At 45.3% G+C, this 14,869-nt stretch overlaps 2 protein-coding genes across 2 annotated transcripts in view; one reads left to right on the top strand and one right to left on the bottom strand.

The window, feature by feature from the left end:
* Positions 1-3,928, top strand: part of NOXO1 (NADPH oxidase organizer 1) — a 6,190-nt gene extending 2,262 nt beyond the window's left edge. Inside the window, exons 5-8 of the mRNA XM_042437873.1 lie at positions 837-1,033; positions 1,407-1,511; positions 2,356-2,473; positions 2,723-3,928. Coding sequence (XP_042293807.1) covers positions 837-1,033; positions 1,407-1,511; positions 2,356-2,473; positions 2,723-3,341 — 1,039 coding nt within the window. The 3' untranslated portion in view covers positions 3,342-3,928. The remainder of the gene's footprint in view (positions 1-836; positions 1,034-1,406; positions 1,512-2,355; positions 2,474-2,722) is intronic.
* Positions 3,929-4,085: 157 nt separating this feature from the next.
* Positions 4,086-14,869, bottom strand: part of TBL3 (transducin beta like 3) — an 18,160-nt gene continuing 7,376 nt past the window's right edge. The window contains exons 10-22 of the mRNA XM_042438598.1: positions 14,559-14,767; positions 14,108-14,249; positions 13,298-13,356; positions 12,352-12,455; positions 11,641-11,782; positions 10,345-10,575; positions 9,897-9,967; positions 9,240-9,396; positions 7,109-7,167; positions 6,373-6,476; positions 5,411-5,482; positions 4,947-5,105; positions 4,086-4,360 (exon numbers count right to left, since the gene is read on the bottom strand). Of these exons, the coding sequence (XP_042294532.1) occupies positions 4,245-4,360; positions 4,947-5,105; positions 5,411-5,482; positions 6,373-6,476; positions 7,109-7,167; positions 9,240-9,396; positions 9,897-9,967; positions 10,345-10,575; positions 11,641-11,782; positions 12,352-12,455; positions 13,298-13,356; positions 14,108-14,249; positions 14,559-14,767 (1,625 nt within the window). The 3' untranslated portion in view covers positions 4,086-4,244. The remainder of the gene's footprint in view (positions 4,361-4,946; positions 5,106-5,410; positions 5,483-6,372; positions 6,477-7,108; positions 7,168-9,239; positions 9,397-9,896; positions 9,968-10,344; positions 10,576-11,640; positions 11,783-12,351; positions 12,456-13,297; positions 13,357-14,107; positions 14,250-14,558; positions 14,768-14,869) is intronic.

The raw sequence follows: 14,869 nt of genomic DNA, 5'->3' as shown, positions 1-14,869 counted from the left end.
CTGGTTTCTGCAGTTGATAGGCAAGTTAAGCACCCATCGCTTTGACTGGCCAACTTCAGACCAGACCCTGGACGGTATAAATCCCTTTTTCGAAATCCCTTCAACCCGTTTCCTTTTTGGCTGGCCAGCCAACTGCAAACCATGGTTTGCTAACTTGGTTACTGACCAGAGTGTGCAATAATAATAATAATAATAATAATAATAATAATAATAATAACAACAACAACAACAACAACAACAACAACAATATATTTATAGCCCGCCCAATCACAAGGAATCCAGGCGGGTTATAAATAAATTATTATTATTATTATTATTATTGCACACTCTGGTCAGTAACCAAGTTACAAGGTGCAATGAATGTGTTACAAGGAAGAAAGTTAACTGTTATGAATAGCTGCAACTCCATTGGTTTGCTCCACCTAAACTAGACCCATTGAAGTAAATGTCTGTATGTAGATACATCCAGTTGATTCAATAGGTCTGCTCTGTTTAGGTTTCTGCGTATGTGCCGTCAAGTCTCCTGTGGACTTATGGCGACCCCATAAGTTTAATAGGGTTTCTTGAAGCAAGGAAGACTCAGAGGTGGTTTTGCCAATTCCTTCCTCTGAAATACAGCCTACAGCACCTGATATTTGTTGGTGGTCCTCCATCCAAGTACTAACCAGGGGCTGAACCTGCTTAGCTTCCAAATTCAGACAGGACCTGCTGACTTGAGTTAATATTATACCTATTTTTTTTTAAATGTAGCTTGCATCAGATAGCAAGTTGCAAAGCTTTAGCAGACAAAGTTGGAATTTGCAGCAAAATTTTCACCCAACCTCAATCTGTTGCAGCAACATCACTTTTCCTTCTGAAATGGGAAACGGAAAACAAGCGGCTCCGGTTTGGCCATCCATGCTGACCATCACAGAACCCATCGTTTCCCCAATCTACACTTGCATCGAGGCATTTGAAACCACTGATACGAAAATCGGTGCTTTCCAAGCCCTCCGGGGAGAATCGCTGGAAGTGCTCATGAAGGACCGGACAGGTACCAAATGAACGAGAGAGCGCTGCTTCCATTGGAAACCCTTAGGAGGACCAGGGAGAACATGGTGACTTACAAGATTTGGGCTACAGACTAGAAATGCCAGGGTTCAGATCTCACTTCAACCAGTTTCTCTCAGCCTCGGTCCTCCGTCTGCATTTTAACAGCTGCGGCTGTGTATCCCATGTCAGGGGTGCAGTGGATCTATTGTTGTTGTTGTTGTTGTGTGTCTTCCAGTTGTTTCCAACTTATGGTGGTCCTAAAGCTAACCTATCATGGTTTTTCTGGGGCTGAGAGTATAAGACTCATCAGTGCGTTGAAACCAGAATTCAAAAGAAAGATGCCTCATATATTTTCCATGTTTCTTCCTCTGCAGGTTGGTGGCTGGTAGAAAACAACCGGAAGCAACTTGCCTGGTTCCCAGCCTCTTACCTGGAGGAAACTGAGGAAGGACCCATAGCTGAAGGAACCAAGGAGGAAGGTGCGAATCCAGATCTTTCTCAGAGGCCAGGGCTGGTCAAAGTACAAGTTCCAGGACTCACTCCTCCCAAAGGATGGAGAAATCTGGACTGATGAGAATCTCTGCCATTCGGTGCAAAATATCTTTGTAGGAATATTATTTCTTGTGCAGAAAATGTTGGGGAGTTATGCTGCCCAAAACTCACACATTGCATAGAAAACCAAATTTTCTACAGCAAGAATACAGTCAGTCCTCTGTGGATTTTTTTAAACTATGGATGCAAGTATCCACAGTTTGAAAACATGTTAATAATAGATAAATTTCCAAAAAGCAAACCTTGATTTTGCCATTTTATACCAGGGACACCACCTACCATGCCATTTCATTTAATGGGACTCAAGTATCCAAGAATTTTGGTATACACAAGGGCCCCTGAAGCCAGATATCTTCTGTGCAAAAATGCTATTTCCTGCATTAAAAATGCTGTTTTCTGTGCAAAACACTACATGCAAATTTTGTTCAAAATATGTCTCAAACTGCAAACAGACCTCAACAATGGCATGGTTTTGGAAGACTTTCTTGCAGTGGGAAGAAAATTGTTAAAATTGTCATTGCTATCTACCACTGTGCCAAATTATCATGTTTCAATGGACAACTTATAGATTTGAGAACCCATGTGGTCTAGTTGGCTGGATTGGAGTATTTGAGAGGACCAGGATCTACTCAGTTTTGACTTGGCTGTGGAATTCATTGGTAACTATGGGCAGGTCATTCTTTCTCAGCCTTCCTTGCCAGTAGAATGCAATGCTTTGTGAGAATGAGCATTGAGCTGCAATACAGGAATGACTCTCCCCTTTTCTTCTAGGGATGCTGTATTACCTCACAGAGTCTTATGAAGCCCAGGAGGCAGATGAGCTCTCTGTGAAGCCTGGGGTCTTGGTGGAAGTGCTGGAGAAACTGGACAGTGGCTGGTGGCTTGTCTGGTAAGGTGGTCTGGCCATCGAACTGTCAGGCCATCGGACAATGGTGGTGTAAAGGAGGTAGACTAGATGAGCCTTGCTGTCAGGTGTCAAAACCCCCAAAGGCACTCTTTGTCTTGCTCAGCAGATTAGTGGATGACTCAGCTTCTTAAGACACCCTAAATAGTCACCAGGGAGGGAAGGTGAGCAAGTGTGATCTTGGATCTCCTTTTCACCTGAAAGTGATGCCATTCTGCCATTTTGGCCTTCCAGGTACAATGGGAAGCGTGGATACATCCCGTCTGTGTTCCTCCAGCCATACAGAAACCCACATCACAAATTCCTGGCCCTTGCCAGCCACGGACTGTGTGTCTCCAGCCCAAACCTCTTGGACGTCCCTGGCCTCTCGAGTGAGACTTCCTCAGCCCAAGAAAAACAGTGTCATGGAGGGAAAGCTGCTCTCTGGGGAAGAGCACAATCCTGCTTTCTGGGCCCAGCTGCAGCCACAGCAAGCTCCTTTCTGGCCACAGAAGGAGAAAACTTGTCTGATATTTTGGGAAGCCTGAGCAAACAGGAATCTCACTGGCTCCCCAAAGCCAAGGTCAGGAGGGTGGGAAGTGTCCTCCCAACAGAGATACCCCAGAAGACCCCTGGATGTCAGGGCCATCCCTCCCCAAACCTGGGGAAGAAGCCATGGGACAACCCTGGCTTCGACAAGAAACCTGTGGGGTCCTTACACCCTTTCTATGGGTCCCCTTTGGCCCCTGCTCAATACAGCCCCCCAGTGCCCCCTCGCCCTTCGCCTCACGAAATCCTCCAGAAATGCACCACCGTCACCAAGAGAACCATCCAAATGGCGAAGCCTAGGACCAACCCTACTGCCTGCAAATAAATGGCTTTGCAGAGCAAAAAGGCAAACTAAGCAGTTGGGACTTATACACCACTCCCTAAAGAAAACTTGCAAGCAGAAGACAAACTGTGCAAGAGGAAAAGTACCTCTCCAGATAAGGGAACACCTGGCCAAACTGGACACACTGGAGGTTTCTGCTATATATGTGGATATCAGCATTTTCTAAAATAGGTGAGGGGATGGGTGTTGGGAGCTGAATAAAATTTGTCATGGAGGGGAGGGAATGGTTCTTAATGAGTGTTGGGGTTTATTCTGTGAATTTTAATGTGCTCCTTTCCAGGATCTGGGGGGAATTTACTTCCTTCTTCACATGATGATCCCTTACCCTAGTTTTCCAGTTCTTTGGAAGACCAGAAGTTCAACTTCTGGTCTTGAGTCAGACATTTGGGCCTTGAGTCAGACATTTGGGCCTTGTAAATATGTCTAGCATTGTGGTTGTATTTGTAGCTCTGCAATCTGTAGATCTACTGTGTTTATTTCAAGAGATTCCTTTCTTATTACTGCGATTTACTCCTTTTCCTCTAATGAACATAGTATGTTGACACTATATATACATATGTGTGTGTGTGTGCGCGCACATTAATATGTTTTAAATTTACTAGATAAAGTTTGCCTCACCTTGTGAACTCAGCATAAAAATAAACTAAACTTGCTCATTAAACTGCAAAAGGGGAGGAGAGAATGTGCATTGAAAAACAACCAGGAGTCAGGGAGTTTCCCTCCTTATAAATATAAAAAAAATAAAAACCTTATTTATTATACAAATATTTTGAAATCCAGCTCTGGTAAGAATGCCAACCTGTGTTCCTGCTTGGCAAAGGAACTGAGGGTGGAAAATGAGTTCCAGATTCTTTGGCTGCAATAGCCACTTGCATCCCTTTGGGGTCATGTCTCCATCTCCTCATCCTGTTGAGAAGTATCTGGCAGCCTCATGTTTTGCCACATGAAATCGAGGAACATGGAGGCTTGCAGTAACCGGCTCAGCCGCTGGAAGTGGCGCTCTGCAAAGAGAGAAACCAAGCATGGAAGTTGAAAAGCTGTTCTCTTTCCTATGGAGGCAAGAAGGGGGGCAGGCTTCGGCGCTCCCTGAGCTAGTTGTAGCGGCAAATGGGCAAAACCTATCAGACTTATTATTCCCTCCAAGGCTTCAGGCAGGAGGGTCTCTTTCCTTGTCCTCTCTGGCAATTCTTGGGATTCCTGCATGGTGGTCTCTCATCCAAGGCCAGTCCTGGCCTTGCTTAATTTCTGAGACCAGATGGGATCTTGTACATATAGTCCTAGGTGGCACAGCGGCATGCATGATTCCCCACCACAGTGGCTATGCAGGAACAAAACCTGGCATTCTCAGTCACAACGGTCAATGGATGAACTTGGGACGATTTAATATCCTACCTCATAGGGATTTTGAGATTATTGTAAGAATAGCAGTGTGTGTGTGTGTGTGTGTGTGTGCATGCGAACTCCTTTCAGTTTTGTGGAACAGAGAGGGAAAAGCAATGAACATGAAAAACAGAACTGATGATGCCAGAGCCTCATGCTAAGGAGCGTGTGGAGGAAGACCTGCAAAGAGGGGAGAGGGCCACTTGCCTGTATACGGCAGAAGAGACTCCACTGCTCCCTTAATCCCTTCATACTGCAAGAGACATTCTGGAGTTTCTTGCTTGAGGAGGGTCTCCAGCACTGCCTGAGCTTCATGGCAGTTCCGAGAATTTGTGTTCCAAGTGACTGAGAACTTCAGCAAGGCCTCTGGAAGAGATGAGGGAAAAGGAGGTACATTAACAAAGGTGCCAGTTGCCAGCCAGTATGAACTCACTTTTGAAGAGGATGGCTAGAGAGGCATACAGCTTGCCTTCATCTTGCCAAGCAGGGAAACAGATATGCAGGCCCATAGTTTCAAGGCCAGCAAAAGGAGGAAGGTGAATCATGTGTGAGGTCAGATTGCCAACCACACTGACACCAGTGGCAGTGTTCTAACATTCCTGGAGATAGTCGTGTTCACATTTGCATGCACACAGAGTATAGAAAGACCTCTTAGCAAGAAGGCAACCAACCTTTCTGGTCTTTCCGCAGTTTGGCTATGTTCTTCGCCAGATCATCTCTTCCATTGTTCTCCTTAAGAATGGCTAACAAAGCAAAACAGGCTGTCAATATTAAGGTAACAGGGGCATGAAGAGAAATGAGAGAGGTTAAGAATGTGTGTGAAGATCACACACATTCTTTAAGATCAGGACTGCTTGTGTCTTGGGGAGCTGATCAGCCAATGAGTTTTGCTATTAAGTCACACACTTTTTCTTTGCCTGTTAGTTATTGAGTGCAGTCAGGGTGAAACACAATGTGCATGGATTCCTCTTCTCATTAACCCAGAGAAAGAGATATGCACAGAGAGACTGAGGGAATCTTGGGAGATGTTTCTGAAAAGCAGGGCTAAGAAAGCAAGGGAGGAATGCTTTAAGGCTCCAACAAGACCAGCGGAACCCTTGGGCCACTTATGTCCAAGTACACAAAGACCTGTTCTGTACATGTGCCTTTTCACCTCCTGATATGCTTATATGCCTTCCCTTACTTGCTTCCCAACATAAATAGCAAATCTTATCAACAAAAGGAAGATGCCAGCATTTAACTATCAAGGTGGATTCAAATTTTAGCCACTGGGGGCATTCTGTACAGCACAGTCCAAACTAATATATCATGGGTGTCCCTCCATTGCAAGCTAGAGAGAACACATCCACTATTGTGGCTACTTTCCCAACATCAGTAGCAGCAGCGAGATAACAGCTCTTTCAGTATTGCACAGCTCTGAAATTCATTAGAAAATGTGGGAGAAAAACCATTTAAGTTTGGGCCTCAAATGGATGAGGAATCCACATAAGTCTGGAGGTAAGCCCCATGGGACTCAGTGGGACTTTCTTATGGAGGGAATGGCCAGAATCAGATTGAACATCATAACTGGACTAGTCTGCTTTTGCTAAAGGACCCCCTCCCCATTAACTGACTCTCTGGAACATTTTCTTACCCTTGATAACGTTCAACACAGTGTGAGGTCGGTCCAAGGAGATAGCCAAGCCCAGGGCTTTCAGGAATTTCTTCTCATGCAGCAAATTAGACAGCTCCTGTTCTCTGGAAACACAGAGCAAGAATGAAATAGCGTTGTTGGTTCACACTGCCTTCAACAGGATTTCTCAAAATTTGCATTTCCCCCCAAGTGCAAATTACAGTAGACCCAACTGATGTAAAAACTTGCCTCACTGATTGACTACGATTTCTAAAACTGGCTACTTTAAAAAAAGCTGTTAAAACAAACAACTACAACAACCCTGACCTTCTTTCCAGGTGCCCTGGAGACCTACATGGGTCTTCCCCATTGACTGACACACAAACACACACACAGCCATCTCTGACACATTGTGGAGAAGAGGTTTGGCCAAGTGTCTGCCCACAGTAGTAGCCTGCAGGCCTGAGCAGGGATACAAACTCAGTTCCCACTCATCTCTCCTCCAGATTGGACTGAACTACAACTCCATCATACACAACCAGTGTGATCAGAGAATGATGGTAGCTGTGGTCCAATGCATCTGGAAAGAGCCAGGCTGAGAGCTGCCATTTTAATCCCTCACCAGGCTGTGTCTCATATTTGGGCAAATGGCATGTATTTTGTACTATTGAAAAGGCTTAGGGGAAAATCACACACAAGACATGTGCACCCTGATGGACATTTCCCCCACCCAGCCTTAGAAGCTGCTGAGACTCACTTCAGGATCTCCTCTTCCTCCTTCGCTTGCTTCTCTTCAAGCTCGATTTGGGTGACATCCTTTCCATGTTTGAGAACACAGACAAAAAAAGAAAGAGAAAAACAGCCAAATGGAGTGGTTGATTCCCTCAGGGAATGCAGATAAAACACTTGAACCACATGGGATCCCATCAGATTTTGCAGAACCAACACAGCGGTCAATCTCAGAATGCATTTTTAATGATACACACTTCCCACTCCCAAATCCCATGCAGCAAAACAAACCAAAAATGCAGGAAGCCATGCCAATTAAAAATATGAGAACTAAGTAGCAAGAAAAGTTCTCCCCAAGGTAACAAGAGAAGGAATTGCCCTGTATGGATCTCACTGATGAATGCAGAACTGGGGCTTTGGGAAGGCAAGCACCATCACTGCTTGATGTCGGCCCTGCCAAAGCTTCTCCAAGAAGCGTTTTTGCTGGAGAAGTTTTAACACAGCAGCTGAACCATCTCTTAGCATTTTACCAACTACAGTACCTTGCTTCACCCCGGTGCTTGTTTGCCTGTGAGGAAGATTATTTCCTCCCTACGCTTTGGAAATGGGATTTTCAAAATCATCCATTGACTAGTTTCCTCCTGTACCTACCGAGTGATTCATCTAAATGCAACAATTACTACCTACTCAGGATGTACTTGTTCTTCACACATTAACTGTGGTTTTGAACCATTCTTCACTCCCATTCATGGAGGGAGGACGTAGCTTATGTCAACTTCCCCCACTTCTATGTGCCATTCTACCTCCCATACTCAGAATCCCCCAAGAACAGTGTGGGAAGTGACAATGAGGCAGAGGAAAACTGGCAAAAGCCAGCCCCTGGCACGCACACACTTTCATTCACCAGGTTCCAGAAGGAACCTCTCAACCCCCAAAAGGCAAAGTCTGGATGAAACCCCATGTTTGCTACACTGGATCATTGATACAAGCAGAGTTTTTCCTCTTACTAAGAACAAGGAAGGGCAGCTTGAAGGCAGAGAACCAGGAGAGATTACGCTGGGTGCCTCTCTTTGCAAAGAAAGGAATCTCTTCCTCGCGTGAGACAGCCTGCGCAACCTCTTCCCACAAGAAGAAAGGGAGTCAATGATGTTGGGGTTGCGCTTCAGAGGAAAAAGCCCGCCTGCTGCCATCACTCCTGGAGAGCTGTAAAGGCTCAGCACAAAGAATAAGGGTCTGGAAAACTCATGATTTATGTCTGTAAAAACAGCTTTATATAAATGTTAAGACATAGCCTTGTTTAGTCTGGAATATCAGTACGCAGAGGGATCCTGTAGCCCCTCTGAGACAAAATGGGGAAAAAAAAGCTGGCAGCATGAGCTTTCATAGACTTTTTGGGCCTACTTCTTCAGATACATGACCCCCATGAGCCATGTCTCAATGGTGCCGCAAGATCCCTTTGCATATAAATTTCACTTTAGCATGATTTAAACAAGATTACTGTGGGCCCTCCATATCCACGGATTCTACATACATGGATTCAACCATCCTGGGCTTGAATATATATATATATAAAAATCCAAAAAGCATGCCTTAATTTTGCCATTTTATGGGACACCAATTTACTACCCCTCTGTATATAATGGGACTTGAGTTTGATATCCACGGTAAGGTCTTGGAAACAAACCAAAGCAGACATCAAGAGCCCACTGTATTTATTTAGAATGCCAAATAAAATTTGTTTGCCACAAGGATATCAGTTATTATTTGGATATCCTCATAATGCAAGCACAACAGCAATTGTGAACTTTCTTGCAGGGCGAGGATATGGCTAAATCATGGGGACCTGCCACTGTACCTATCCAAAAATCCCTGAAAAAAACACAACGGAGTTGAAAAACCGTTGGGCCTGGTTCTCTGAAGAAACAAACAAGCAGCATCAACTGGTTCTGTTTAGAAATAGCACCTGTTTATTATTACTTGCTTGAAAAGAAGACTGGCTCTTTATGCTTTTTGCGAAAGGGTACTAGCTGTTGCGGAGTGTGCTAGCGAACTTTAATGAGGAGAATGAGATAGAGGAGGAAAAAGAAGAAGAAGAACATGAAGCAGACCAGCCAGGCTATGACGGTGTTCTGGAGGCTAGGCATTGGTATCTGCTGTACCTTCCATAGCAAAACCCGGGAATCGCTGGAGCCTGTCACCACTAAGTTGTCTTTCTTGTTAGCATCCAGGCCCCACACTTTGCCGTCATGGCCGTCCAAAGTCTTCACGCACTCATTAGTTTTAATTGTCCAGAGTTTCAGGAGACCGTCAGCGCCACTTGGGGAGGAAAGGCAATAAAAAGCAAAGTAAGAAGAGAGAGGCTGGGGACTCATGGTTCCCAGGTTATGAGTCAGGAAAGGCTTTGCAAGTCAAAATGGCTGCACTCATAGGACCAACCAGTTTTTGTTTTCAAGAGTGCAACTTCCTTGCTTGTCTCGAGGTTGCAAAAGGGAGAAATCCAAGATATACGGCTTCCTCCTCTCACCAACCCAGAGAATGCAAAGGGATCTTGTAGCACCTTTGAGACTAACTGAAAGAATGAAGTTGGTAGCATGAGTTCTTGTAGATTTAAGTCTACTTCCTCAGATGCACAGGGTGGAGTGGAAACTTTCTTTCAGTTAAAGGTGCTACAAGATCCCTTTGCATACTGATTTTCCAGATTAGTAACAGGTAAACCTCTAATAGGAGGTAAACAGCTTTTCCCAGGGATTCGGTCAGAAGGTGAATGATCTGGCCACCCACCTTAGCCAGATGCCATTTTAAAGGTAGAGTTATACCTGCTAACCACTTGTCCACCTCGGCTCACAAAGATGATCTTTAAGACAGAAGCATCATGCCCTTCAAATGTCTAGAAGGAAGAGGGAGAAAAAAGCATTCACAGAGTTACAAGGAAGTTGAAATCAGGATTGCTGGGAAACATGCGCATAAGTGGAAATGTACAGAGTGTTTCTGACAGCCATAAAGCTAGGAGGAGAGTGGATATGGTTTCTAGCTATCAAGATGTCTTCCCTCTCTATGTCTCTTCTCATGGAAAGTGATTTTTTTTCTGAACCAACATACTGTACCTTTTGCCATTCCTTAATTCCTGCATACATGCCTTTCTCCAAACCTGGCAACCACCAAAGTCATTTTAACCACTGAATCCAGGCTACAGAAAATGTAACATTCTAATACTCTGGCCAATGAACAAGAAGTGGGAGGCATGAAAACCAACCCACAAGTTACCTTCAAACAGCTGAAGTCCTGCAGATCCCAGAGTTTTATTGTGCCATCCGCTGAAGAGGTGGCCAAGATCTGGTCCACAGGGGAGAACTGCACACACCAGATGCCTCGCTTGTGTCCAGAAAAGACTCCCAACAACCCACAATCCTTACAGCTCCACAGCTTGGCAGTCTTGTCCTGGGATCCTGTGGCAATGAGCTTGTCATTTGGAGAAACGGCCACAGTGTTGATATCCTGGATGGAGGAGAGAAAGCAGTCAAACAACCAGGTGCTCTTTTAAGCCGCAGGAGAGGAAAACACTAATAGAAACCTCATCTACATTTGATTGTAAAATACTTAAAATAACGTGAGGTTTATATCTTCATGTTTTCCTGTACTCAAGATGTACAATCATGAAGTCCATCGTGGCTGGTGTTAACACAGGGGGGAAAAACTAAAGTTAGTGCAGGAAAAGGGGCTAGGATAATCCACTTGCAAGAGAGGAAGGGGAGAGACTTGGCCACACTTCTGATCAGGAACAGAAGATTAGAAATTTACATCTGTCCAGGACTACATGTGCCCCCACTGGCCACTTTGAAACTGCTAATTCTGCAGACATAAGAAATGGAGAAATGTCAAGAAGAGGACTAAAACTATCTGTTTTGGCTCTGTTTTCCTGAACACTGAACCTGACAAAGAGCTCTGTGAACAACTGTGGAAGGAGAAAGGGCTACACTAGACCCTTCCAGGAGACCATGAAGGACTGCAGACCCCTACCGCACCCGCACTGTGTTTTCCTCCCAAATGCCCTCTTGGGAGAAGAAAGGCATTTTTGCCACGTTTTGGGGCCACTTTAGGCCCAGGAGACACCTTTTTTAAAACAGAAAGTAAGCAGAAGTCACTTGTTCACTTTGTGTTTCAAAAAGGGCCTTTCAGGCCTAAATTGTCCTAAGGTAGGTTCAAAATGTGGTGAAAATACTCCCCCCATTGATGCCTGGGGCTTAGGGGAGTCTCCAAACTGGTGGAAATCCCCCCCCAACCTTTTAGAGAGCTTGAGGGTAATTCTGAAGCAAAAAAATATTTTACTTTTTTGAAAGAATTTTTTTAAACTTCCTGGAAGGCCTCAGGCCACAAAAATGTCCCTTGGCCTGCAGACTACATTCTGCCTACCTCTGGTATAAGAGACAAAGCCTACACTTCACATTTTTCAAACAGTAATTAATGCAGTCTCTTGATGTGTATTTCAAAAGCTTATTGGTGTGGAGGCCTTCTTTTCCTAAACTGCAGAAGGTAAGCTCCTAAATTCCATGGCTGCTTTACCTTGTCGTGAGCCTTCACCGTCACCTGCGCCACAAGGATTTCCAGTTCGGACTCTTTCTTCTTGACAGGCAGGGACTCAGGCAGATGCCACACTTTGATCGTGTGATCTTGGCTGGCTGTGACCACAAAGGTCTCTTTCATTCTGGAATGAGGAGGAAATAACAGAGGGGAGGAAGAGGGAGACCATGGTTAAAACGAAAGGTCAGAAACAACAGAGCCAAGCACTACCTAGGTGGAGAATTAATCCCCTGTGAACCCATCATTGTTGTCATGTTGTCATGTACTAACAGTAAACTTAGGCACAGGCTGGGAAAGAGGCAGCATCAGCAAGGTCAGTAGAATTTCAGGGTCTACAAATGACGGGAGAAAAATGTAAGAAAAAACAAAACACTGCGTGGTGTGTGTGCGCGCGCCTTCATGGGCATCTGGCTGCACATCACAGTTACGTGAGACTGACATTCAACACAAAGGTTGCACAGCACATTCCATGCATAACTATGTGAGCAGAGATCCATATCACATAATGTAGCATTTAGGCCAGAGAATTAGAGAGAGAGAGATTGTAGAAGTGGCTGTTATGGGGTGCAGAGAATGAGCAGGGTGTAAACTGAAAGACAGAATTAGGCACTCACAGTCATGGTTCACATGAGGGGGGGTGCAATTTCTGCAAGAAGTGTGGTGGTGGGGGGAACAGAAAAAGGTTTCCTGTACCTGGAGCAAGAGAGTGCACCGACTACGTTCGCGTGGCCCAATCCCTGGGCTATGCAGTAAACCTTGCCATCTTCTGACATCAGCCAAATTCGGACACTTTTATCCTGGAAAGAGAAAATGATTGGATCCATAGAGCTAGAAGGGACTCCAAAGACCCTCTAGTCCAACCTCCCATTCAGTGCAGGATCTCCAGCTAAAGCATTGCTAGAAGGAAGCTGTCCAGCCTCTTTTTTAAGACTTCCAGAGAACAACATGGGTCCCCATAGCAGAACACATAATGAAAGGCATTAGAAATACCTCAAAAGCACACAAAGGTATGTTCTTAGTGTAATCCAAGAGTGGCCAATAGCAGAGACCATTCCCCCCTTGCAAGTCTCCTCAATGGGCTACAGCAGCACACTTTGGCACACCAGAAGGATCACCTCTGAGTCCAGTTTTGACTGATCCCCTCTCTGGGGTTTTGGGGTGGTTAGGGGAAGCAAACTGCCACATTTGCAGGTGGTTTAGAGGGTCCTGGGGTCACTTTTCTGGTAAAAGATTATCCCAAGATCAGCCCATTTTAAAAAAATGGGGTTTAGGGGGGGTATATGTAGGAACCCCAAGGACTGCTGGCCACATTTTGCCCACCCTGGTGTAATCAGACAGCCACAAAACACCGCAGCTCTGATCAACTTTTTAGGTACCCTGCCAGCTTCAGTGCCTTTCACTGTCCCTAAGTTTTATTCCCTCCCTTTTCTGCTTTCCAGAGACTAAAAGGCCTCATCCAGCGCATCAGTCACAGAGGGTGAAGTCAAACTCTGTGAACTCTGAAAGTCTAAATGGACAAACTCTCAGGACAAGGTCCCAGTCTCATGCCTGCACAAGATTCCTAGTTCAAGCCTCAAGAGTCTCCAATGCTTTTTATACAAATCATACACATACACACACAATTTCAATCAGAAAATACCTTTGCACAGCTAGCAAACATCCTCCCCTTTCGGAAGACATCCAAGCCCAGGACAGTGTCTGCAAGAAAGATGACAAGGGATGTAGGAAGTTACCACACAAAGTAAATGGAGAAAACAAGGTAACCTATGGTCAAATGCTGTTTGGTTGTGCTGTGTGTATGGTGTGGCTACAATTCTCGCAGTATATACATTTCCAGAAATCATTTCACAACTGTACCTAAGGTACTACCAAATATACTTGTTATACACTTACTATAACTGAGCTAAAAAATGAGGACTGAACTCAGAGCTTTGCTGACCTGTTAAAAATCCTAGAGTTTTGCTGTTAAAGAAGGTATGGAACATCCACAAACATTACATACTGAATTAGCTGACCAAATGTTAAGAAGCCTCCTCCTTAAGCTGAAAGAGCACCAGCCATGCCTCTGCAGGGAGTGTGTCCTGTGTGTCTCTGCTGACAGTCCACCTCACCTGAATGGACATCAGCAGGCGGGGAATGCTCAAACAGACCATATAGATTATTAATGATGGGGCGGGTTCAAAAGGGTGGAAAAAGTCCTACAGACAATGGCACCCAATCCATGTAGTGCTTCAAAGCTTTGGCATTCTCAACTATGCCCTGGAAAGGCCGAGAAGCCAAAAGAAGCATTTCAAAAGAGGCATTAGGCCCTCCTGTTAGAAATTCTGCCAGTTAGAAATGGAGCGGCTGTATTTGGCACCCACTATAATTCCTAAGGAGCTTGCACATGCTCAACACACTGCAGTAGTCAAAACAAGGGAAGGGTGGGAGGCTCTTCCCACCTACGTACCTGTGTGACCATACAGGACCTGGCAATGTGAGGAAGACAGCTCAAACACTTTCAGCTGGGGACTGTTGGTGGCCACCACAATATGGGAGTCCTTGGGGCCCAGGAACCTGACATCCAACACCTCTCCATTGTAACCTGAAAACTGGGGGAGGGAAGTAACATAGAGAGAGAGAGATAGAGAGAGAGAAGAGTTGGTGGGGAAATTGCCAATGGAAGATATGAAACAAGTGCCTCTTAGGCAGAAAGACATATTTGAGGAAAGTGATGCCTCACACCCAGAATCATCAGCAAGAGTAGATGTATAAAGTGAGTGACCCCCTCTGGTTCTAGGGAGGGTGACCAGTGCTTATGTCTGCTGTAGAGCTGAGTGGGGATAGAGAGGGCCCAGTAACCACTGCATGGAGCACACATACATCCCTTTCCCAGGGCAAGCAATAAGATGGAGGCATACCTGCTTCTTGAGCTCAAGCGTCTCTGCACTGTACATGCTGATGTTATGTTCAGCGTTCACAGCGACAACCTCACTTTTCACGGGCACCAGTACGCAATGCACAAGGCTGTGTTCTCCAGCCTCCTCCTCTTTGGACTGGGCAGGAAGGTGGGGCAGGGACTGGCTGTGGACACAAGTGGCCGAGGCAGCATCCCACACCCGGAGGATCCCTAAGGCAGGGCACACAGGTCAGCCACCGTCAAAGAACACAGTGAGTTTGGGGCAAGATCGGAAGGAAGGGGCTGCATCTTTTTATTTCTTTACAATAGGAA

The sequence above is a fragment of the Sceloporus undulatus genome, chromosome 8 (genome assembly GCF_019175285.1).
Source record: "Sceloporus undulatus isolate JIND9_A2432 ecotype Alabama chromosome 8, SceUnd_v1.1, whole genome shotgun sequence".
NCBI lineage: Eukaryota > Metazoa > Chordata > Lepidosauria > Squamata > Phrynosomatidae > Sceloporus > Sceloporus undulatus.
Note: the sequence above shows the minus strand (reverse complement) of the source record. Positions and strands in the feature narration are given on the sequence as shown.